The sequence below is a fragment of the Cryptomeria japonica genome, chromosome 1 (assembly GCF_030272615.1).
Source record: "Cryptomeria japonica chromosome 1, Sugi_1.0, whole genome shotgun sequence".
NCBI lineage: Eukaryota > Viridiplantae > Streptophyta > Pinopsida > Cupressales > Cupressaceae > Cryptomeria > Cryptomeria japonica.
This window is the reverse complement of record NC_081405.1, coordinates 295487696-295514246: the sequence shown is the minus strand read 5'-3', so window position 1 is coordinate 295514246 and position 26551 is coordinate 295487696. Positions and strand designations below refer to the sequence as shown.

The following is a 26551-nucleotide window of genomic DNA, read 5'->3' as shown; positions in this document are numbered from 1 at the left end:
CTAACTTCAGTATGTTTACTAATAGTCTTTTTTAGTTTGATAATACATATTAAGCAAGTATTCATATTAAAATACAATTTATGTACAAGGATATAGAGTTTCTCCCAAAGCTGTAAATGTCATCGACTTAATCTTTTAGCTATGCACAGGTCCCATGTTTGTTTGTATTATTTTGCTTGCCTCTACTTATCCACATTAGCAAGTAAACACAGTGTGAACATGAGTAGCTACAAAAACTATGAATCAAAGATCTGGAATGGCCTTCAAAATATTTAAGAAATTAAGTTATATCGGTGAGCTAACAAATACCATGTAATGTCCCCTTCTCAGTGATGTGCATTCAGTGGTCCATTGGCCTATTCCGGAGACTCGTAGGCTATTTGGAAAGGAGAATTAGGGTTTCCTATTTTATAGGAGGATTCTTTTGTGTTTTTAGGGCATATATGTGGGAGTTTGACAGTTTGGATTCTGGATTCCTTCTGGGTTTTCAGAGAGCTTCAAGATGGTTTGACATGCATCTGCATCGAGTGACTTTTTCCTGACTTACTATTTTTAGTAAGTGCGACGGCTGCTTAGAATGTGGTTAAAATCACTTTGGAAACACTTACTATTTTTAGCAGGATGCTATTTTTAGTAAGTACTATTTTTAGCAGTTCTATTTTTAGCAGGATGTCAGCTGGCCTGTTCAGATGGCTATTTTTGGCAGGTCAGTTTGAGCAGTTGGTCTTCCAGCATTTTTTGGTGCTATTCTTGGCAGGGATTCTACAGCTCAGCTCAGATGACTATTTTTGGCAGTTCAGTTCAGAGCCCCAACTCAGTTCAGTTTTGGTGATTTCCAGCACTTCAGTCTCCGGCTCAATTTGGCAATAATCAATATTTGAGGAGAAGGCATTTTAATATATATTATACCTTAGGCATGAGGTATTAATAATTGATTATTTTATGGATGGACGACTTAGGAAGGGAGAAAATATTAATTTTATCCTAAGTCTATTTGGGCGAAAATTGCATATGACTTCAAGGGGGTCATCATGGTGTTAATAAGTAAATTATAACTCAAGGCAAATGGGCGATTTTCTAAGTATATTGCCTTAGTAATATTTTTTATTTGGAAGTCATAGTTGGGCGCCCACTTTACACTTTATTTTATGACACTTATATTTATTAAAAAGGGCGAACTTGTGCAAGGAAATGAAATGAAATGCAATGCTAAATGTGGATGAAATGGAATTGCATTTGGTTTGGGCGTATTTGGAGTGCATTTGAATTTGAATTTGGTTGGCAAAAAGTTATAAATAAGTGACTTGGGCTCTCATTTTGGTATCTTGAAAATCAGTGATGTTATGCTGCCGGATTGGCGACAGAACTTGAGGCTTCGGAGTGCGTCTCCCTAGTGCTACCCGGTTTCGTACTTGAAATACAGTACCTAACTGTGCCTTGTATTCTTCTATCATTTTCAGAGCTTTGCCATAGACATCTTGGTGTTGCAACGATTCTGGACTTGCTGGTTTTGCCTGTGGCTGAAACACATTTTTGCTCACATCTCTCTGCTGGAGCGTCTGATAGTTATGGGTATTATTCCTATCTTCCTTCCCAGCACTGGCAAACAAGTTTGTAAGTTTTTAGCACATTTGTTTGAGTATTGATTTAATTATGCAAAATCGAAATTCCTAGTCTAGGCGTGGGTTTTTGGGTTGCATTGGGATGCGTGCAAAATAAAAAGAGGGTTGTTTGGGGTGTGGCTGTGATTGGTTGTCATTGTATTGGATGTATGTTGGGATTGGGCTTGATTTGAATCAATTCGGGTAAAAATTGAGTGAGTTATGAGTATTTTCATGTTTTCATGGGCTGCTGGAACTGTACTTTCAGCCTGCAGAGCAGTGTAACAGAAAATTACAGTATTGTGTAGAAATCTGCAGTTAATCTTCGCATCTCATCTCCATATTGTAAGGATTGTCTCAGTAGTACTGAGCATCCCATTCTATCTGCTTTTATTTGTAATTCCCATTGCATAAGTGGAAGAGGCTGGCTTGCCGCCTTCTCAGTTTTGTAATTCAGTTTTCTTTGATAAATAGTCCTCCCGCTGAAATATGCGGTAGAGTGATGTTTTAATGTAATGTCCTCCCGCTGAATAAGTGGTCGAGTGATAAAGTTCAATGTTTTGGTCCTCCCGCTGAAATATGCGGTAGAGTGATTGTTAATGTAATGTCCTCCCGCTGAAATACGCGGTAGAGTGATTGAACTTCAATTTCTTGTAATTTTCCCTTGGTCGGTTTACCGCCAAGATGTTCAATTTCTATCCTGCTGGATAAGCAGAAGGGGCTGGCTTGCCGCCCATGCATTGTAATTTTCAGTTTGTTTATTGATGCTGACGATCCCCGGAACACCGTATGCTCTCATCCTCCCACTCTGGGCTCTCGGTGAACAAAAGGTGGAAGGGTTTCCTTTCAGTTGTTTTGCTTATTCCTCTAACCTTAACGAGTTATTTGTTGTGGATGAATTGTTATTGGCCTGAAAATCAAAAAAAAATTAGTGGGATATTACATACCACCCATGGAATTCTTCATGCTACAACATTAATTTACCTCTCGCTTGCATTGAAAGAGTAGAGAAACAAGAGGGAAGACAAGAACATATTAAGTTAAAGTGCCCAATTAATCAAAACAGAAGGCAATCCCACTTGAAGGTGTAAATGTATTGTAATTTCCAATTTAATGGACAAGTTATATGCAGGATGGTGTATTTTAAATTTGATATTATGTCAATGACACTAATATTGTTATCTTTCTTTTACTGCAGGTAAGGAGAATGAACATGTATCGATTTCAATGTCATCTCCTTTGATTGGAATGATGTATAAATAGTAGGGTGGCCACAATCAAGTGGCACCTTGATCGGACATGTCTTTTGGACATGTCCGACCAAGATGTCACTTGGTCGTGACCCCTACTAACAACAACCAATCCATAACTAATTGGTGCTTCAATCATACCCGATAATGCATCGGTATCTTTAATGATAACAGCGTTTATAACATGCCCGATAATGAATCGGTATCATCGCTGATGATAATAGTGCTTAATCATATCCGATCGTTATGTTAATGATAATAGTGCTTAAACATATCCGATCGATATCATATGTCTTTTGTTAATTGTTACAAATATAAAACATACCCGATTATGATTCGGTATCAAAGCATATGGATTAACATAAACAATAACAATAGTTGTTAGCATTATATGCTATCGGGTTAATAGCTCGATAGCATTATAGATTGACGCTTAACATAGCTAAGCATGTCGTCAATCTAATCCAATATCAATATCATAATTGTGACCAATGTTATAGTCTGATAAACATAAAGCATGAAATGAGTAAACAGAATATAGGAGATTACTGAGTTAGGAGAGTCTTATCTTGCAGAGGCTACTAATGCATTAACACTCCCTCTTAGCTTTTGGAAGATAAGGTAACCTACATCACATTTCTTTTTCAAAATGTCAGTCTCCAAGAATATATATCATCTATACATATAATATGAAGTACCATCAGAACATAGGATACAAACATAAAACATTACCCTAAGTATGTGACATAGGGACCAACAATCTATGTGATATAATAGATTCATCATTTTATTATGACAAGATATCACCTAAACACGTGATATCAGTATCGCCTAAACATGCAATACTGAGGATAAACATATGAGGATGGTTAAATTCTCATCTTATCCAGGTTGTGATATGTGCACAAACATTTCATTCAAATGTTTTATCACAACAACATCATGGCACATCCATGACATACCAGAGATCCAACATGATAACTAGTTTGAGAATCATAAGATCGTCACCTTCTTATGATGTCTGCATACAAGTGTTCATAATCTGAGAGATCGTCACCTCTTAGATATGAGCATAGGGGGTAAAACCCAGAATGTCTCAACATGACAAAAGAAGTTTACATTTTCAACATCTTATTTACAAAGCAGATTACCTTTCTATCATACCTAAACCCTTTCTGAAGTGATCAACCTTCACTCTGGAAAGTGGTTTGGTCAGAATATCTGCAGTCTAATCTCCTCTACAAACATATTCTAATTTGATCACATTTTTGTCTACCATGTCTCGTACATAATGGTATGGGATCTCAATATGTTTGGATCTATCATGGAACACTGGATTCACTGAAAGTTTTATGCAACTTTGATTGTCGCAATGGATGATAGTAGGTTTCATCGGATTGCCAAACAATCCCACAAGCAACTTTCTAAGCCACACTGCTTCTTGGGCAGCCATGGAGGCTGCAATGTATTCAGCCTCGGTGGAACTTTGCGCTACAGAAGACTGCTTTCTGTTGATCCAGGATATCATGGCTAATCCCAAACTGAAGCAGCACCCAGAAGTGCTTTTCCGATCAGTCACACTTCCAGCCCAATCTGAATCTGAGAATCCATGTAGATTAAGATCAATTTTCTTATACTTGAGACCAAGGTTTAAGGTGCCTTGTAAATATCTCATAATGTGTTTTACTGCTACCAGGTGTATCTCTTTTGGCTCACACATAAACTGACTCAAGGCATTTACTACATAGCAGATATCTGGTCTTGTATTTACTAGATACATAAGAGACCCAATCATTTGCCTGTATAGAGTGGGGTCAGTAGAAGGTGATTCTGCTGTTGTTCCTTTAAGTTTATGAAGATTGGTTTCCATTGGACCGGTCATAGGTCTACAGTTGAGCATTCCAAATCTCTTCGGGATATCTAATGTATACTTGCCTTGGTTTAGAACAATATTGTCAGGATTCTGCCACACTTCCAACCCTAGGAAATAATGAAAGAATCCCAAGTCCTTCATATCAAATTCTTTGGATAGCTCTTTCTTGCATTGATCTATAAGATGATCCTCTCCTGTGATTAATAAATCATCAACATATAAATTCATTATTAGCATATCACCTTTATTCTGTTTGTAGTAGAGATTAGGATCTGCTTCATTTTTAGAGAAGCCTAATGTTGATAGATATGTGTCAATTCTTTCATACCAGGCCCTAGGAGACTGTTTGAGCCCATATAGAGCTTTCTTGAGTCTGCACACATGAGATTCTGCATGATGGATCTCAAACCCTTCAGGTTGCTCTAGGTATACTTCTTCAGATATCTCTCCATTAAGAAAAGTTGTCTTTACATCCATTTGATGTACCTTCCATCCCTTTGTTGCTGCAATGGCTAGTACAACTCTTACTGAGGTATATCTGGCTACAGGAGCAAATGTTTCTTCATAGTCTATCCCTTCCTTTTGAGAAAAACCTCTGGCTACAAATCTTGCCTTATATTTTTCAATGCTGCCATCTACTGCATGTTTGATCTTGAAGAGCCATTTAGAAGAAACAACAGACTTCTCAGTTGGCCTAGGGACAATTTCCCATACATCATTTTTCATTATGGATTGATACTCTTCAAACATAGCATCCTTCCATACTTGATATTTAAGGGCATCTATTACATTGTCAGGTTCGTTTTTAGATAGGTCATTCATAAGAGCAACATAGCTAGTAAATTTATTAGGTCTTTTGCTTTCTCTAAAGGTTCCAGAAGGAGCAGCAAACCTCTGAGCTTCTTCTACAGTTTTGGTGGCCCATAGTGGTCTTTTCTTGAGATTTCTAGGTGTGTTTTCATTTTCATTTTCAGCTTCATCTAGATTCTCCCTCTGAAACTCAAGGGCAGGATTTTCATCTAAGTTAGAGGTAGGTACTTAGGTTTCAAGTTCTATGAAGTTCTAAGCTCTTTTGAAAGCCAGGTCTTCTTCAAATATTACATACCTACTTAGTTCAATATTTTTTTGACCAGATACATAGATTCTGTAGGCTTTGGAGGTTTCACTATATCCTACAAGCAATCCTCTTTTTCCAGAAGGTTCTAGTTTTAGTCTCTTTTCTTTAAGTATATGGATATAGACAGGACATCCAAATATCCTAAGGTGACTAATATCAGGCTTAATCTTAGTGAATACTTCCTCAGGAGTTTTGTCCTCAAGATGGGAGTGAGGGCACCTGTTCTGTATATACACAGCGGTGTTGGAAGCCTCGGCCCAAAGATTAGTGTTAAGGTTTTGATCTAGTATCATGGCTTTGGCAGCTTCAACTATAGTCCTATTTTTCCTTTCCGCTACCCCATTTTGTTGGGGGTTATAAGGTATAGTAAGCTCCCTCTTAATCCCATTTTCTCTACAAAATTCTTTAAATGAATCTGATGTGTATTCTCCCCCATTGTCGGTTCTTAGGGTTTTAACTTTGTTTCCTGAGTGGTTTTCAGTTAGTGATTTAAATTGTTTAAACCTAGAGAGGATCTCTTCTGATTCTTTACTTTTCAGAAAGTAGATCCAAGTCTTCCTAGAGTAGTCATCAACAAATATTACATAATACAAGAATCCCCCTAGAGAGGATACAGACATAGGTCCACATACATCAGAATGAACTAATTCTAGAATTTTGCTAGTTTTCCTAGTACTATTTTGGAATGCACCTTTGGTATTCTTACCTAGGGCACATCCTTTGCATGCCCCTAAATGATCTTGCCTTAATTTGGGTAGACCTGCGACAAGGTTTCCCATTGAAGATAAAGCCCTAAAATTCAAATGGCCTAATCTTCTATGCCAAACTTCATTTGCATTAGTGGCTTCATGGATTAGAGCTAGATTGGTTTCCGTGCACAGCTCATACAAATAGCCCTGTCTCTGTCCAATGGTCTTTGCCTTCTTGATGGAGGAGTTCCTTGGCCAGGCCAATACTTTGTTGTCCATGAACGTCACTCTATATCCTTTATCTTCCAGTGTTGATATAGAAACTAGGTTTCTTTTGATGTCGGGGACATATAGTACTCCTTCAAGCTGTAAGGTTATTTCTGTCTTCAATTTGATGGTGCGGGTTCCTACTCCTCTGACTGGATATGTGGAGTCATCTCCGATGGTTACGTCCTCATCACTCTCCTCTATCATGGAATCAAGTACTTCTCTAAACCCAATGATGTGCCAGGATGAACCACTGTCAATCACCCATGAGTTGATTTTGTTAGAAGCTTGACTTGTGAGTGCTGAGTAGAATACGTATTTCCCGGAGTCATCTTTCCCTTTAGTCTTCCCTGCTTTGACAAATGTAGCATGTTTCTTGGTTCTTTCTGGGCATTTTGCAACGAAGTGTCCGAACTGATCACATCTGTAACATTGAATGTAAGATAAGTCCTTCTTTGAAGTGTTCTTGCCTTGACGACCTTTTCTCTTTCTAAACTGCCTTTTCTTGTTTTGCTTGGTGGAGTTGGTGTTTAGAACCTGCAGGTCTTCATCTATATTCTTGTGTTTCATTCCTATTTTGTTCAATCTTGATTCCTCTTGGAGACAGTCATCCCTTAATCTTTCAAATTTGGGATATTTGGACCTTGCACTGATGCCTTGGACGAATGTGCTCCATCCACTAGGCAACCCATCTAAAGCAATGAGTGTTAGCTCTTTGCTTTGGATCTCGTAGTCCAGAGTTGCAAGTTCATCTTTTAGAACTGATATCCGCATAAAGTAGGCGTTGATTGTCTCCCCTTTGTTCATGGTGATATGATTTATTTCTCGTTTTAGTGCTAGAGTTCGACTTGCATTTGATATCTCAAATGTGCTTTCAAGAGCTTTGAACATTTTATAGGCTGTCTGATGTTTTCTTATGATGGGCATTATGTTGTTTCTCACCCCATCAACTATTATTTTTATTGCCTTTTCATTTCCCTCAATCCATGTTGTTTTGTAAAGTTCATTTCGGGTTGATCATTTTTAGTTTGAACAAACGAATCCACTTTGTTCTCCTTTAAGATCATTTGAATTTTGAATTTCCAGGCTGAAAAATCATCGCCACCTCTAAGTCTGTCTTCGAATCTGATAGCACTGGCCATTTGAAGAAATGTGATGTAGTATATAACCTTGTTCTTTAAATTTGTTTCACGAAATTAAATAGCCTCAAGTTCGATCAACTTGGCTCTGATACCATGTAAACGTATTGTAATTTCCAATTTAATGGACAAGTTATATGCAGGATGGTGTATTTTAAATTTGATATTATGTCAATGACACTAATATTGTTATCTTTCTTTTACTGCAGGTAAGGAGAATGAACATGTATCGATTTCAATGTCATCTCCTTTGATTGGAATGATGTATAAATAGTAGGGTGGCCACAATCAAGTGGCACCTTGATCGGACATGTCTTTTAGACATGTCCGACCAAGATGTCACTTGGTCGTGACCCCTACTAACAACAACTAATCCATAACTAATCGGTGCTTCAATCATACCCGATAATGCATTGGTATCTTTAATGATAACAGCGTTTATAACATGCCCGATAATGAATCGGTATCATCGCTGATGATAATAGTGCTTAATCATATCCAATCGTTATGATAATGATAATAGTGCTTAAACATATCCGATCGATATCATATGTCTTTTGTTAATTGTTACAGATATAAAACATACCCAATTATGAATCGGTATCAAAGCATATGGATTAACATAAACAATAACAATAGTTGTTAGCATTATATGCTATCGGGTTAATACCCCGATAGCATATTAATGCCGATATGAATTGACATTAATATGCTATCGGGTTAATAGCCCGATAGCATTATAGATTGACGCTTAACATAGTTAAGCATGTCGTCAATCTAATCCAATATCAATATCATAATTGTGACCAATGTTATAGTCTGATAAACATAAAGCATGAAATGAGTAAACAGAATATAGGAGATTACTGAGTTAGGAGAGTCTTATCTTGCAGAGGCTACTAATGCATTAACAGAAGGATTTTACATGGTCAAAGAGAACAATTGAAAAGATAAGAAAATTGAATGGTTATTGTACACCCTAGACCAAAAAGACAAAAGCGTATATGAAGAGTTCTTTGGAAAGTTGTAGGAACTGACTTAAAGCTCGTGTTGAGAAAGCTCTCTCAAAAGTATTTTGTCGATTATGTGGAAGATTCCCCCAGATGCACAGCATTTCCTAGCGTGTTTGAGTAGTTTTGTTTCAGAGGCAGATTCAATACAGCCAGAAACTAGAAGAGGTTTAGAAATGACCATTAGGATAACAGTGTTTTGTTTTTTTTTGTTGCGCCAGTGGTATCCCCGCGACCCAGCCCAGTGCCCAACCCGCCTTACCTTGGACTTACTAATTGCCAAGTTGGGGTTCAGGAAGGGGTAATCCATTGGTACATCCCTAGTGGATTCAGATTGTTCCAACCCTTTTCCTTCAATTTATTTTCTGTAGTTTTTTTTACTTTAGGAGTTGAGATCTGTAAATGAATGTGTAGTCCTTCCTCATTGCAGAATTACTTTAATTGTGCTATTCAAAATATTCTTACATTCCTCTCGTCTAGCATGACTTTAAAAGAATTCAATCTATTTATAGTTTAATGATTATTTGCAAATTTCCACATTTCCATAGATGTGTAGATGACTGGTCTCGGTGGCCCTAGGCTAGCTGTTATCTCAATAAAGGAACTGAGAAGTGAAAAATATTTTAAATGTCATAGGTAGTAATGTTCTTTGCTATTGATGCAAGGAAATATCCTCTAGCTAGTAGTTATCTCTAATGTGTCTCTAACAAGAATGCTTCTTGCAGCATTTCATTTGTCTGAGGCATAGTTAGTGTAAATGCATGTACATAATTAGTCATTGCATAGGTTTGGTAAGTGTTAAAGATTTACAAAGGGGCCTTTTGCGTAACTAATAGATATCCAAAACGAGGGAAAGAAAAAATTTCCAGTGCCTAATTTTAGTACTAGGCACCATGATGGACTGAGGTGGAGTTTGTGATGTTCTTACAATAAGGTAAGTGAAGGTCATAGACACACCATGGGCAAATGTTGTGTGCCTTTAGTGATACAAGGAAAGGGTAGAATCACTATGAGCTACCATGAAATATAGAGTGACAAGTAACTTAGTGATTCTGACCATAGAAGTGGGCGCTCCTCTAGAACATTTTTGCTAGTCATTTGAGGAAGGCTAAGCAGTTTATTGCGTACCTCTAGGTCTTCCTACAATTGCATTGCATCGCTTGCATTTTTTACACAATCAGTTCTCACTTGTTATCTCGCTTTCTAATAGGTGCTTCTCAGTCACACACCTCAAAAACATACTTATACAGTAGTGCAGTAATCAACAATAATTAGTCTTGTAAGCAGCTTTGTATATGTATATCCCTCCATCCATATCTTGAAACCATATCACTGAAAAATACACATTAGAGAGCAGGATGGTAAATAAAATTAGATTTTGGAAACTGCACATTTAGTTCAATGCAACACATGTACTAGGCAAACTGCTAATTGGCATGCTTGTTAACTTATCTTCCATGGAAAGAATTGATTAACACAAACCTTCTAGAGGCTACTACTAAGGTCAACACCAACTGCTAAGCACTGGGTCTGATAAATTGGTTTCCTCACATTTTAATTCTGCATGTCTTTCATTCAAATAAGAACATTCAGACAAACAAATTTGATTCCACATTGGAAACTCCAAAGCAGATCCCACTATCTAGATTAATTACAAACTCTTCAGCATTGGTGGAAGAGATGGAATAGAGGGATAGAACAAAGATTGCTTAGACATATGTAAAAATGACCCAAATGGTTATGGAATGCCTGAATTGTTGAATTGACAAACAGTTTGATTTGAAAACAAACGAGAAATATTTGACTGTGTGGTTGCTTCCAAACAGAAATCTAAATCTCACCTGGCCCCATCCAATATCAAGTCCAGCAACTTCCACAAATGAGCAATTTCCTTTCTTCCACTTCAGAGTTACAAGCTGCTTACTTGCATTCGTAAGCTGTGAATTGACATAAATTTGCAATCAAAATAAAATTAGAAGACACCTTCCCAAAGTTTAAACATTTTAACAAATGCATGACTCTACATAAGATTAAAATTAGAGATGGCATTCTATAAATTAAAAAATGGATCAAATGTAAGAAAATTCTACCACACATTAGCCATTCATATGTGAACAAATTTGGCAAGTGAAGAGTGCGACATACATTAATTCAACGAAGCTCAATTCATTACAATGATAAAATATGATCATGAAGGTTATCTAATCTAATATTTCAAAGAGCGAACAAGAGAATTCCTCGTAGTCATTTATGCCCAAGCATAAATCACCTGAGTTAAGTACATCAATTATTGGAAAATTCAAGGCCCTTAATTTTCAATTTCAATGATAAAAACAGCTAAGTTTAGGTTCCCCTTTCAACAATATCATGGGAAACGTATTGACCAAAACCTATGATGCAAAGAAGATGCACAAAGATCTAATGCCCTTACCATATGAAATATAGTAATACAGAGACCTGGGAAAATTATAGCCGATAGATAAATGGCCATGGTATATTATACACATTTCTTATTGATGAATATGATTTGATACCATTGCAAAATGCAAACCAACCAGACGATCTTGACTTAAAAGTTTCAATTACCATCAAGAATTGTTTATAAATTATTATTTCATATTGTTAGTAAAGTGTTTCTTATGTTTAATCAATCTTATTGTTAATGTTAATCCATTAGTATATGTTGTAACCAATGGAAAGAATTTATTTTCAGTTCATGTTATTGTTCAGCTGCCTAACAAAAAAATCTTTGTGGTGGAATAAGGAACTTTTCAGGTCTCGTGCTATAACCTCCAAGATCAAAATGATAGGTTTACTTTATTTTCCAACATTTAATTGTCATGCAAAACCCCAAATTGTAAACTTGTACAACATGCATAAGTAGTAAACTTGTTTATTGATTTTAAGAGTAAATTAAATCAAGGAGATTCTTCTGTGAATTTGTAGAGAGGACTTTCTCACATATTGTTCGTTGTATTCAAAAGGACAAATAAAAAAGGCTCTCTCTCAAATAACTTCAATTTTTTCGTTTAATTAACAATGAAGAAAATGTTGCCATCTCCTTGGCAATTTTATAGAGCAATTTCCAAGATCCAAATCGATAGTAACTCAAGGATAACTCATCAAGGCAAGGAAAGATCAATATGGATTCCTTTACAGTGAAGGGCTTTACATCAAGATAGGCCATGTGAAAGGAACACTTGCAACATGGAGATACCCCTACATCAAGGCAAGGAATTCAAGTATAAAGCAAGAATCAATGCGAGGATCAAAGTGAAATGCAACATAAAAACAAAGTTCCCAAGTTAGGATATGAAATTATGTAAGAGGATCAAGCCGGATAGTTTCTGAAGAGTTAATCAAAGCTAGAAGATGATCCAATTTTGGAACATGTTCCATCACATCAAGGATTGGATAATGTGGAATATCAAGAGATATTGCTCAAGATGAAAGAATTCTTTGTGATGATCTACAAGATGAGCATGATGAGGTGGCATCTATTCATCATCAATCAATCAAGAGATGCCACATCAAGGCATCCAAGTTCAATGAACCCGACTCATCTTACGAGGTGAACAACTGCACAAGTGACATGTGGCACTACATCAAATATTTTCAATTTTCAACATACCTAACCTATTTTCTCATTGGTCCACATTTAAAGGACATGTGTCCTAAACAATGTAATTTTATCATTGGTCGAAATCAAGTTAGTTGTAACCAACCCTAATTAGGGTTTCATCATGTAATCTCAGCAATTGATTGCAAATCAATCCCGACCTTTGAAATGTATTTGGGATGTCTATATAAGACATTCTTGTAGTCGGCATTAAATGCCTATTGTTATGTTTGATAATATTTGTTATCTGCCAATGTACGAAGCAAGGAGGGAAAAAATTTTGGAGGGCAACAAAAAAAGATAAGTATAGGTTACAGAAGAAACCGTATGAGCAAAGACAAGAACACTATGCGGGAAGTCTGTACACAGTACGGAGAGTATGAAGATTGGCCATAAAGCTATTTTCGTACACTGTACAGAACATAGAAAGGGGTTTGGTCGTGAAAGGAGCAAGGTTGTACGAGCATATCAAATGCAAGAACAAGAGCCGTATGGAAACACATGCAATTGGAAACTAATGCAAATAATCTTCATCCGTACGTCGTATGAGAAGAGAAGTCCATATAGATTGAACCGTAAGAAAATTTCTCATGGCATTTGAAGAAGCCCGAACAGTGGTAGGAAGAAACAAATTTGTCCAAGAGGTCCGTATGGCAATTGAAGAGTTTCGTACGGTGTTTGAAGGGAACAAACTTGTACGAAGAGTCCGTATGGTGATTGGAGACTCACATATGGTTTCAAAAGAGAGAAAATCCATATGAGGAACGGTGATTGAAGAAGTCCATACGACAAGAAGCAAATACCGTACATGGGGGTAGTTCCCAGAAGGCCATATGGAAAGGATGTGGAGAACAAAAAGCAAGATACTGTACGAGGTCAATCTCAGACAAACACCTTGGAAGGAAAAAAACCCTGAAGGATGGAGGCCCTCGTAAATTGATCCAAAGTCATCTCTCTTTACCAAAAGTAGAAGTGCAAAGAAGCATATTGACGTAGGCAGGGAACAGAGAAAAAGACCATACACAAGTCACACGAAGAAACTATCGTACACGCTATATAGAAATGAGGGTGGGTCGTACGGGTTGAAACCATATGTTACGAGAATTAAACTAAATAGGTTGTACGGAGGACAAAGGAGCATATTGTACGAACGAAAGAAGTATGTTGTACAAAGCAGGCCAGTAAAAAAGAGGCCGTATGGGCTAAAGGCGTACAAGGAGGAGAATTTGTACATAGGAGGAAGAAGAAACTATCTATACATCGTACAGAATTCATATGAAGACAAGGTTTGTTCGTACACGGTACATAACCCACATGCAGAAGGAAACGAGCACATCAACAAGACCAATCCGTACGATAGGCAACCTCCCATATGGGGAGTGACGATTGCACGACGAAGAATAAGGGTAAATGTAAAATCGTACAGAGACAAGGAGTAGAGAGGAAGTGTTCGTATGGTGGAAGGGATTCTATATGCATAAAGAAGTGGCTATACGAGGGAAAGGAGTCTGCACGAAGTTACCATACATGCATAGGAGTCTGCATGGGAGAAAAACACTAGCCATCCATATGATCTTGGGCCCATACAACAACAGAGAGGAAGACAATCGTACTGAGTTAAGAGATATCCGTATGGGGTTGGGAGCACAGACATCTGTACGAGGTCGTTCCTGTTGCAAGAAAGTCCATACGGACGAGGGGAGTGCGAGGAGTTAAGTCCGTACACTATATGGCACAAGAATTCTTTTGGTCTATACGTGGAAAAACAACCAAGGCCGTACACGGTGAGAAATCATTGTTGGTAGTTGTACAAGGGAAGTGCAAGCCATAGAGAGGGGCGCATAGACAAGCTATACAGAAGCAATGCAGGAAGTTTGTACAAGATAGAATTTCAATGGAGAGTACTATTTGATCATAATTTTGACATGAAATCTCTACTCTTTGGCTTCATCAGTATTGCTTTTGGTGTCTTTAAAAATCAGAAAAAATCATGTGCTACCCCCAAACCCTCGTTGGGGACATTGCCCCCAAACCCCCATTTAATTTGGTTGGTACACTACAAGTTGGGGTCGTCCAGTCCAAGTCATTCTCTGTCATTAGTCTTTCCGAATATTACTTGATGTTTACTTGTCGTCTGGAAGACAACTTTTTCTTTTGGGAGGGATGATGTAATTGGCATAAAATGCCTAATGTTATGTTTGATAACATTTGTTATTTGCCAATGCGTTAATTGTTTGTATTGAGTGGAATGTCACTCTCAGGTAGTTAATGTGTTAGTTGGTTGACGGTTGTGTTCCTCTCGGCAACCGTCAGGTCCTTAAAATATGTTGTGTACCGCCAAGGAAGGTAGTATGACACAGTCAGATCTATTGTAATCCTTGGCCAACCATATTTGGTCTTCTTCTCTGTAATAATTTCATGTGCAAATAAAGATATATTTTACTACTGTGTCTGGTATGCGTTGTCATGTATATCATTATTCCCTGTATTTGATTTATCAAATATAGCGATAAACAATTACCTTCTCATTTGTGGGAATAATGAAATAGATAGTTAGTTGTAGAGTAGGAGGAGAAGAAATTGTTGCCAAACCAATGTTGAAAGAACATATGATTTCATTGAAGTTATGGTGGATTCTTGTGTGTTATCTCAACGTATTGCATGGTTTCTACTTCTCAAGTTTAGATTTTTGAATTAGTTGAATGGAAGATCTTATTGTTGATTCCTGGTGAAGCCTAATGTTCATACCATTTGGAATTTGTTGATTGCAAGTTACAGTTTGTGGCTAGACTAAACTCAATTCAAAGCTTAACTTCTATTGCTTTATATTTGTTGTTCATGGTGTTGATGTGCATAAGTGATATGAAAATCATTCTCTTATCCTTAGGAGATTGCACCATCTTTGTGTATTTGTTTCCTCATGGCAAAGCAAAGCTTGGTTTGGTTTCATCAAGTCAGCAATCATTTCTTACATTGTTAGGTGTTAGATTAGATTTCTTAACCCTTCATCCTTTTTGTCTTTTATTTTCCAAAGCTAGTTTAGATTACACGGTCCAGCTAAGCGTAAGTTCCTTTGTGATTACCAGCATTATCACATCATATACACCGAGTCTATCCACAATTTAAAGTCAATTGTTCGCATTGTAAACCTTTGAGTTGCCTTCTTTGATCACACAATTTAGCATGAGATTTCTTTGTTCAAGAGAGGATGGAATACTTGGTATTTTATTTTGTGTTCGAGGTGCCATAAAAAACACATCAACAACTGTGTTATCATCCAAGACCTACATTAGATGCCAACATAAGACTTGTCATGATGTTTAGACAAGTGATGCAAGCTCATTTGAGCCATAGAATTATATTTTAAGTTGATATTTGTTTTGATGACGTGGATTTTATAATTCATGATATTTCTACGCATCTAACAATATTTATAATTAGCATCTCTAACAATTTTGTTCTTTTAACTAAAAAATAAAATCTGCTTTTATACTTGTATGATTAATGTATACTAGTGTATGTCATCAAAGTAACTTCGATTTGATTAGTTTATTGTGTCTTTAAAGTTTAATTATTAAAGGGTGCATCAAACAAGTTTTAAATCCTTAAACATCTCAATATTTCATGGTTTATTGAAAATTTCAAGTCTACATCAAGTATGAGCACAAAGTTTGAGACCAAGACAAAAATCAGCTTGCTAAGTCTGATGTGAGTTTAAGTCTTGTATGGTCTAAATAGTTTGTTTACACCTTGTCAATATGTAAGCAATGATAAAGAAACCCATATTAAGGGATTAAAACACTCTTATTGTATATAGGCGCGTGTGCAAGGTGTGTGATCGGCTATATTGAGGTCTTTTGCAACCAGTTACACTTGATCTAGTGACAAAAATTGTGGTCAAGCATACAATTGGATGTCTATCATTTTTTCTATTCATTGTTATATTTTAATTGATTAAAATATCTATTAAGGAGACCTTTGGGAACATCCTCTCAAACGTGGCATTAATCCTTGTTGGTTCAAGATCAAACACTCCTCGTTTGACTACATTTCTATTCTAGTTAGTTGTAGGTTTAGATTAGGAATTACATGTTGTTTATGGTTCAATAATGCAAACTGAGGCATTTTAAGTGAGCCAAAATTGTTTAAACATCCGAAAACCTGAACATGCATATTGCACCTTGCCACTATGTAAACAAAGTTCCCAGACTCGGACTCGACTCTGACTCGGCAAGGCTGACTCGGCAATGACTCGGCAACGACTCGGCAAAATAAGAAAACCCTTGAAATTTAGAGATTTTTAAAGATTTAAAACTTGTTTCATACACCCATTATTGAATTAAGCTTAAAGACACTATAACATCATCAAATAGAAGTTAATTTGATCACATATATAAACATACATCCATCACATGCGTAGAAATGTAAATTGTAGCTGAAGGAATTAGAAAACATAGATATATAGAGTTATAAACGTTGTCCAATGTATATAAAATCCATGATTTCAAATGTTCCCAAACATATATGTAACTGTAAAGTGTAAACAAAAACAAGTCTATGGCTCAGGCTCTGGCTCAGCCTCGTCTATCTGCCTCCTAGAAAGGCGTCTAAGGTAGGTCCTGGATGCCCATAGTCTCTGCCTGTGATGTGCCAGTCTGAGTAGCCATAGGTGTTGTGTCTGATCGTGCTCTATCCTCCTCCTTTGCCATAGCCACAGCCTCAGCCTCTTTGTCTGCCTGGTCAACCCACTCAAGGTCCTCATCAATGATGGGAATATATAAGCAGATTTTTGAATAAGAACGACTTACTTTTTTTCATTCCTTCTAGTCGCTGGAAAGGTTTTTCTTCTCTGCAAGTTAAGGGTTAGGTTTCTCTGGAACGTGGAAGGAAAAGAGGAATTGCTGTGAAGGACGTTAGACGGGAAACATTAGCTGGTTTATTCTTCTATTTCACGTCATGTTATCTGGCTAAAACCCTATGAATTTGTTCTTTTCTCCATTCACTGCTTTTAAAGTTTCTAAAATATGGTGGATTGAGAGAAACGGAGGAAATACAGAAATGTTTCTGTTATATGCGATTTGTTTTTGTATTGGGTAAATTTTTTTAAAATATATATAAAGGCAATTCTGAAAAATTCTCTCATATACCCTGATTTCTCTAGAATGTGCACATTCTGGAGCAAGAATAGAGAAATTTCTTGATTGTTGTATAGGGTTTAACCCTTCTGCAGTTTAAAAGAGAATATATGTACTGTTTTCTGCTACAACTTCTTCTATCAACCAGCATAATGTAATTTCTTAAGTGACGCCGGCTGGGTCAAGACACTCGGACTCGGTGAGTCAGGGAGTGACTCGCTGACTCGGCGAGTCACGCCCCCTGACCCGTCCGAGCCCGGGTCAAGGTCACCCAGCCCACTGACTCGCGTGACTCGCCGCGAGTCATGGAACTCTGATGTAAACACTTATAAAAGAAACCATCTTAGGGGTTAAAATTGTTGCTATTTATGAGTGCATGTGCAAGGTGTGTGATCAGCTATATAGAGGTCTTTTGCATCTAGTTACACTTGATCTAGTGACAAATGGGGATTAGGTGTACAGTTAAGTATGGCTGCTATTTGTTACATTCAAGTTGCATCTTAATTGATGTACTATTTAGGATACCTCTAGCAACACCCACACAAGTTTAAGCTAAGCCCAAAGTGCAAGAGAGTTTACCCAATCTCAAAATATGCCCTCGATTATCCCTAATATGTTGATGAACATCTTTGTCACCCTTTGAAGACATCCGTATGTAATGTCCCCACTTTGAAATATAATTTAATAATAAATAATAATAATAAAATTTAAAATGCAAAAGAATAAAATTATAATTAAATTAAAATATAAAAGAATATATTTAAATATAATTAAAATTTGATTAATGTTAATGAATGGTCAAAAGGCATGGAAAGATTAGTTGTGACTCCCCCGAATATGAGGTATAAAAGGGAGAAGAGGACTCATTTGAAGGGGGGATAATTGGGAATCAAAAGTGCAGATCCGATTGTGAAAGGTTGTGTCCCTTTCAAAGGGCAGAAATAATGAAGAGTTGCACTCTTTCAAAGGGTGCTCATGGTGAAAGGGTGTGTCTCTTGCCAAAGGGCATACATGATGAAGAGGTGTGACCTCTTCCTCACATTGTGAGATATAAAGGAATCAAAAGCCTCCAGTGACATCACCATCGATCAGATCAGATTAGAACTCTTATCAAGTTACAGGCAGTAACATCCTTGTTCTTGGTGGTAGGCATGGGGATGTGCTTAATATGTATGCTTAATATATGACGCCTGATAATGTTCTTATGCAGAATTTTATAGTAACATTAATATAGACTGCAATATGTATGACAGTCATAATTAATTTCATATATATTCATAATACATGAGAAGTTAGCATACTCATAGCCTAATCCTTGCTTTTCTGCTAATGCCTACGCTAGGATTGTGTTGATGTGTTTTTATGCACTTCATAGACAGAATAAAATACCAAGGTCTCTTATCCTCTCTTGAACAAAATCTCCTCTTCTGCCAAACTTCGTGATAATAGAAGGTGACTCCAAGGTTCCAAATGTCAGGTCTTGACGTGTGGATAAGCTTCAATGGTTGATGTGATGGCTGCTCTTCCAAGGGGGCTTACGTAGTTGTTCTTTAGGAAACGAATCTTTTAATCACAAGGAATGCTTTGTGTCTAATCTTATGAACGATATGCAATGAAGTCCTTTACCTACTACTACTACTAATGATCCCTCGATAAAAAAATGCAAAAGAATTGAGGATTTAGGAATGCTAAACTGATGCTAAGAATGCAAGAACGATCGTTGATTTCTAGTGAAACTCAACTAAACTTTTCTTTGACATGCGAAGAACAACTCCACAAAGCTAGTGCGATCTTCTAAGGTAAGCATATGATATTCAAATCACCAGCAATGACAGAGACACCATCAAGAGGATCCACATCAATAAACAAGTAGTAATTGATGTTAAGCTTGGCTAAAGGAGTTCAGTTGACTACGCAAGATACTTCACAATCAGTGAAATACTAGTAGTGTGAACATATGAGTTTCACCATCAATCATGCACAAAGATCTTCCATTCATCTAAAATACTTAAACAAATCTATTCTTCTATCTGTTTTTTTTTTTTAATTTTAAGTTCTCTTAAAAAGATGAAGAAACAAGCAAATACTCCAAACACAATAAGTGACCAACACTTCAATGATTTCACTATCTCTGGCAACATCAAAGCAACAATTCTTCCAAATTCTTCTAATCAACCCTTTACAAATGAAATGAGTTGAGCTTATATAGTGCTCTCAATACAAATGAGTACCCAAAATTGATCCAAAATAAAGGGCCAAGATCATGCTACCTAAACCCTTATTAGGGTTTGTTACAACAAAATACCTAATTATTGCAAATTATTAATATCAGCCAATGGGAGAATGACATCCATTTGGCACAAACTACGAGGAAGAATCCTGCAATGAGAAAAATATACGCCACATGGGATCATAACAAACTTTCATCTAGAAGTTCATTTCCCTTATCTCTTTCCCTAGAAGCAAATTCTATGAATCTGGACATGATGTAGTTGAGCTTGTCCATTGGAGCATTAGCCATCACTCTCAATTGATCTTCCATGAAGTCCAAATCAGTCAAGGCAATAAAAAAAATCTTCTCTCATTCTGGCCCAAAGTCTTGGGTCTTACTAGCAAGTGTCATGAATGACTGTATGTCTTCCAATTGTGTCTCTGAAGGTGATCCGGCTGTCTCGAAGAAGATATACTTTACTCTTTCTATCAATTGATCAACAACTATGTGGACTTCTTCCTTCATCTCCTTTCCAAGTATTATTTCAGCTGCTACCACAATCTTATCATGCATCACACTAGTCGCATTTTCAATTTGGGTGCAACCACTGCTAATATCCTCAAAAATAATATTTCTCATTCTGAGCAGGTTGTACCACCAATGGAAGTCATATGATTTCCCTTCCTTCGACACTCCACCACTCACCAAATTTTGTTGTGGCATGCTCATCAATGCTTGTAGTCTCGCGATGATGAAATCTCTAGTATAAGTGAAAGCATCATAAGCAACCATCAGGACTTGAATCCTATCAAGAACACCAGAAACTCTCTCAAATATGCTCACTAGCTCTTCCACGAACACATTTGCTTTGGTGAAGGGACTATCTATCCAATTCTTCAGCTCATGAGAGGAGGTCCTCATTTCTTCTAAATTATCAATTGAATCCAAAGGGAGCAATGATGGAGGCATGCATGAAGGGCTAGTTTGCCTTATCGGGTTTTTGAGGTGTTGTACATAGTTCTTCAAGGCATTCATTTCCCTCTCAAGCTTCTTGTTTTTCTCTAGCCCAATCTTGAATAAATCTTCAATTGTCTTTACTGTATCATTCAAATCTTTCATCGCCTGTTCAGTGGTGGGAGGACCTAAATCAATTGTTTCCAAGTCGTATTCATTTGCGGTGATCCCATCTTCTAGCTTGTCTACTCTTGGGGTAGCAATTTGTATAACTCGAGATCCTGTATTGTCCCTTGTAATCTTGGATAGCTTGGTGACTTTCTTCTTTTCAATTGTCTCTATAGCTCTATTCAAGAAGTTGTCCAAATCATCTATAGACTCCTCTTCTACCACTATTACTTCCTTGGCCATTCTCTCCCTAAGCCATGTCAGGATAGCAGATCATCCCTCCTCTACTTGCATCTCCTTGAGTTGTTGATCTACTCGAGGTGGAGAAGTTATCTCATCATCGGCATCCTCTATCTCCACATATTCATCTTTGGCTACCTTGTTGCTAGCTTGCTCTTGTACTGCTGGAGTATCGGTACTTGAAGTTGCTTTCCTTTCTTTGCCTTCTCACCTCGATTGTCTTGAATTGTTGACTCCATGGATTCATTCATACCTTGGTCAATGCTTCCCTTGGGTGGTTGACTTTCTTTGGCGGTTGCCTGGCTCAGTGCAACTTCATGTATAGATGAGGTGCTAATGGAAGGATGGGTTGAACTCGATTTATGTCTTTTCTGTCTTGATCCTTCTTTATGGCTTCCTTTCCTCTTGGGACCTTTGGACTGAGTTGACTAAGTGGCACTCTCACTCATGTTCATGCTTTCTGTTTGTTCGTCGAATGAATTAGGATCTCCCATCAAATCAAATGTTAATTGTATATTTTGGCTCTTCAACTTATGAGTTTGAATGTCTACCCATCTTTGTGTGTAGGCCATGACAGGCTTTATTAGGTCTCCCAAGTCAATGATCTCAATATCAATCCGACTGACTTTTATCTCTGTCTTTCTCCTGTTCATAAGTGTGCTAGAGGCGCTTTCCATCATCTTGTGCTTGATCGAGAATAGTGAACAATCTACACATCCTGAAAATATCGATTGGCAGCCTAGAGGACATCTTCCTCCTAATCTCAAAATCATCCTTGGCATTCATCCAATAATCTTATATATGTGGCCTCTACTTGTGCCTATTGCCATTGATCCTCCTCACATTGCCATAAGGATCAAAGTTGTCTTTGGAAGAATACTCAACGAGGGGATAGAATCTCATCTCCTCTTCCGACTTCTCAGCTACTTGTAGAGATGGACACACTTCCATAGACTGTCCAAGTGAGATGGGAAAAGAGATCCCGGTCTTATGTATGTTCTTCTGAATTTTGTCATAAGTGATCGTCTTACTAGCTCTAGTAGTATCATCTTGTCTGTAGGGTAACATGGTAGCATGTATGGCGGACAAGAACATCCTTGACCTCTTATATGGGTGAACTTGGGGTATTGAATATACCAAGTATCGTATTTCTTTACTAACTCCTTTGCTTGTGGGGATAATCTCTGATGGATGCCGCCTAGCAATTTTCTTGCTAGGTGCACGGTGAAAGCATTGTTCACCCTCCTAAAATGTGCCTTACTGTGGAAATGCAACTATGTATAGGATTCACATGCCTTCATCTCTTCGACTCTGCTTCCAAATGGACCTCTATACATCAATCCCGTATATTCATAGGCTCTTGCAAGTGAGTAGATGATGTATGAACTCGCGTAGAATTGTTTAGTGTGCTCAAGTCTCTTCAACTGTAGATCGAGGTTACTGCTTATGAGTCTTGCCTAATTGGTATTTTCTCCACCATCTTTGATACCATGTGAGAATTATCAAATTCCACTCCAAGACCTGCACAATAACCTTCACAGAGAGAAGGCAAATATTTCACCAGAAATAATCATGAATTGAGATGAATAAAATGTACAATAGGCCTACTTATATAGGCAAGGCAAGAACGCAAGCACCAGTGAGGTGCAAGGGTAGGTACAACTATCCGACACAAATAACCATGAGGTAAACAATAAAATAATAAAGTTTACCTAATACCTAAGAAATGAAAAATGCTAACTATACCAAAGTTGGACTTAAGCAAATGAGTAAATATTAATTTACTCCAACACATACAACAAGTTTCTAGTCATTGACGTATAGAGTGTTTGATTTGTGCTTTGTGTGATTCATCATCCTTAATTTACATCCCGTTACCATGGGTGTGCTAACTAGATTACAATCCTCTATTCTAAACTTCTTCAACAATTCCCTAGTATACTTGGTCTATGAGATGAAAATCCCTTTATCTAATTGAGAAATTTGTAGCCAAAGGAAAAAGGATAACACAACAAGTATAGACATTTCAAACTCTTTTTGCATCTCCTTAACAAATTCTTAACCCACATTGTCACTACTTCCCCCGAATATAATATCATCCACATACACTACAACTATCAACTGATCTTCATCAATAGTTTTGACATAAAGGTTGCTCTCAGCAATTCCTTTCTTGAATCCTTCTTGTTGTAGGCATAGTTACAAGACTCGGACTCTGCTCAAACTCTGCAAGCTGATTTTTGACTCAGGCTCGAACTCGGCAAAAACTTGGCCAAGACTTGGCAAATTGAAAAACCCAAGAAATTCAAAGATTTTTAACGATTTAAAACTTGTTTTATGCATCCTTTAACAATTAAACATTAAAGACACAATAATCTCATTAAATAGAAGCTACTTTGAACACACACACAAGTTTACATTGATCACATAAGTATAAATGCAAATTTTAGGCTTGAGCTGAAGGAAATAAGTTAAACTAAATAACACATTAGAAATATAAAGAGTGTCAAATGTCCACAAAATTCATGGAATATGAAATCCATGGCATCAAAACTATTTTCTTTCTAAAATCTATTTTTTATTCATGGAATAGAAAAAACACAGATACTCAAAAGAGATACAAGGCATTTGAGCTTGAAAAATAAAATAGGAAAAGACAGCAGTATATTCTTCCTCCAAAGTAAGCAATAGTAGAAAAGACTTTAAAGTGCAAGTCAATGCTCCCACCTTCTAAGAAAATCACAAGAGGGGAGTGAAAAAGACTAAACAAAAGCAATGAAAACTGAAATATCAAGCTAAGCATAGATGTGATGGTGGGCAAAAAAATATGCAAAGTAGGCAAGGGAGGCATCAGCCGCCAAGAAACTTTCATAGTCTTTAGGATAGGATAGCAATCAAATTTGTGTAGGACCCCTTCCAAATGTAAAACCCCTAGATCATTATTTGTTGCCAAATAAGCAAATTTATTGCCTTCGCTTCTGTTATGTTGAAAGATATTATTGTCAATTTTTCTTGATCACCATCTTGCCTTCTAGGTTATGGCTCTCAATTTCCAAACTGAAACCTTACCATCTTTCATGGCATATATAACATTTTAAGAATCTCCTTTTGCCATCATCTTCTTCCACATTGAAATCTGTAGACTCTTGAGCATACTTGAGCTTCAATTAAGGGATCTTTTATATAAATGACTTGTATCTCTTTTTGGAATCTGTGTTTTTCTGAAAATATAAATAGTTTTTTTGCATTTTTTGTTGATTAGCCACGACAAAGTCTGACCCTAAGGACTCGAGGAGTTTGCTGAGTCTGGCAGACTCAGACTCAGACAAACTCAGTCGAGTCCGAGTCCAGAGTCTTCTAGCCTCTTGTTGACGTGTATTTTGTACACCATCATACACAGAATAAAATACCTAAAGGCATCTTATCCTCTCTTGAATAAAGTCTCTAACTGCTGAAGATTCGCATGAAGGATCAGTTAGGATGACTCCAATGTTCTGGTTAGTAGGGTCTCTACGTGTGGATAAGCTCCAGCGGTATGATGTGATTTGCTGTGTTCTTAAGGGGCCTTACACTCCGAAAGTCTTACTAAACTAAAGAAGCTTTTCAAAAAATAACAAAAGGATAGGGTTTGCAAGAGGTCTAATCTAATCTAACCCTAAGAATGACTTCATGTGGACAAGACTTGGCAAGATTCTACCAACTTCAATTTCGCCATAAAATAACAACTCAATTGAAATTGATGCGATCTTCTAAGGTAACAAATGATTTTCAACGCATCAAAGATCAAAGACACTACCACGAAGGTACATATCCAAGATACAATAATGATTGAAGGTTTAAGTGATTCAAATATCTCCAGTCGACCACGCAAGGCGTTCCTACAATCAGCAAGAAGCTAGTGGTTTGGATTACGAATCCTACCAAAGATCAAGTCTCACACTATGTCCATCAAATTAACACACTACTTTGATTGAGCATGATTCAAATGAATTGAACAACCATGAAGATAACCAAGAAAGTTGCAACAAAACACCATAACTTCAATATTTCATTGATTTCAAAGTCATCATGTACAACAATTGCTTGAATTCCCTTCTTCAAACTCAATCTTGCTACAAAAATAAATTGCTTCTAAACTCTAATCTCTCTAATACATCAAACTCTCTCTCTAATTTCTTAACTATCTCTATTACAAATGAAATGAAAATGAGGGTATAAATAGCATCCTCAATTACAATGAATGGTCCAGATTGAAAGCAGATCAACGGTCAAGATCATGACACCTAAACCCTAATTAGGGTTTGTTACAAATGGCCTCCTTTTTACTGAACAATATTAAATGCATAGCCAAATATTAAATTCGGCACAAAAACCTAGGAGACATAAACCAATGACAATTAAGGTGCCATGTCATCTATAACAACCTCTCATCTAGAATCTTATTCCCTTTCCAATGTTCCTTTTTAGCATATGCAATGAATCTTGATATGATTCCTTCGATCTCAGCAATTGGAATTTCGGGAAGATTCTTCATACTTTCTTCTAGGTGGATGACCTGATCGAATGCATCTAGAAGAGCTGCGTCCCAAGTAGATTCAAGTTCCTTTGTTCTTTCAATCAGGAGCATGGTGGCAAACATCTAGTGTCTGCTCAGCTGTGGATGGGCCTAGCTCAAATGTTTCTATATCATATTCCTCTGCTAAGATCTCACCTTCATACTTGTCCACTGCTGGTGTAGCTATCTGCAATTTTCTGGATCCAGTCTCATCTCTAATCATCTTAGACATCTTGGTAGCCTTTCTCTTCTCTGTCACTTCCTGGGAATGTCCAACAAGGCTCTCTAAATCAATCACATTGTCTTCGTCCTCGATCACAATCACCTTCGTTAATCTTTCCTTCAACCAATCTCGGATGGCTGATCTTGTCTCTTTGACCTGAATTTCCTTATGCACTACTTCTTCTTCTCTGGGAGGAGATGTTACTTCGTTATCTTCTTTATCTTCATCTAGCTCATAATCCTGGAGAGATCCATCTGGTGACCCTTGAGGTACCTGTCCTTCTTTATCATTCTGAACCATCGACTCCATAGACTCTTCCACTTCAAGTGTCCTTTTCTCCTGTCGAGAAGATGTACCGGATGAACGATCTCGGCTGGCCTCTTGTTTCTTCTTGGAAGATTCTCTCTTTCCAGGTCTCTCTTTCCTCTTCAAGCCTCTTGGATGGAGATCGCCTTCACTTGCACTTCGAAAGTTGCCTTCATTTGCATTTCTGGGATTA

At 37.2% G+C, this 26551-nt stretch overlaps 1 protein-coding gene across 2 annotated transcripts in view; it reads right to left on the bottom strand.

Annotated features, from left to right (window-relative positions):
• The window catches only part of LOC131046429 (phosphoglucan phosphatase DSP4, amyloplastic), a 213573-nt gene that overhangs the window by 20682 nt on the left and 166340 nt on the right, over positions 1-26551 (bottom strand). For both annotated transcript variants that reach the window (XM_057980163.2, XM_057980162.2), the window contains one exon: positions 10788-10883. In XM_057980163.2, coding sequence (XP_057836146.2) covers positions 10788-10883 — 96 coding nt within the window. The remainder of the gene's footprint in view (positions 1-10787; positions 10884-26551) is intronic.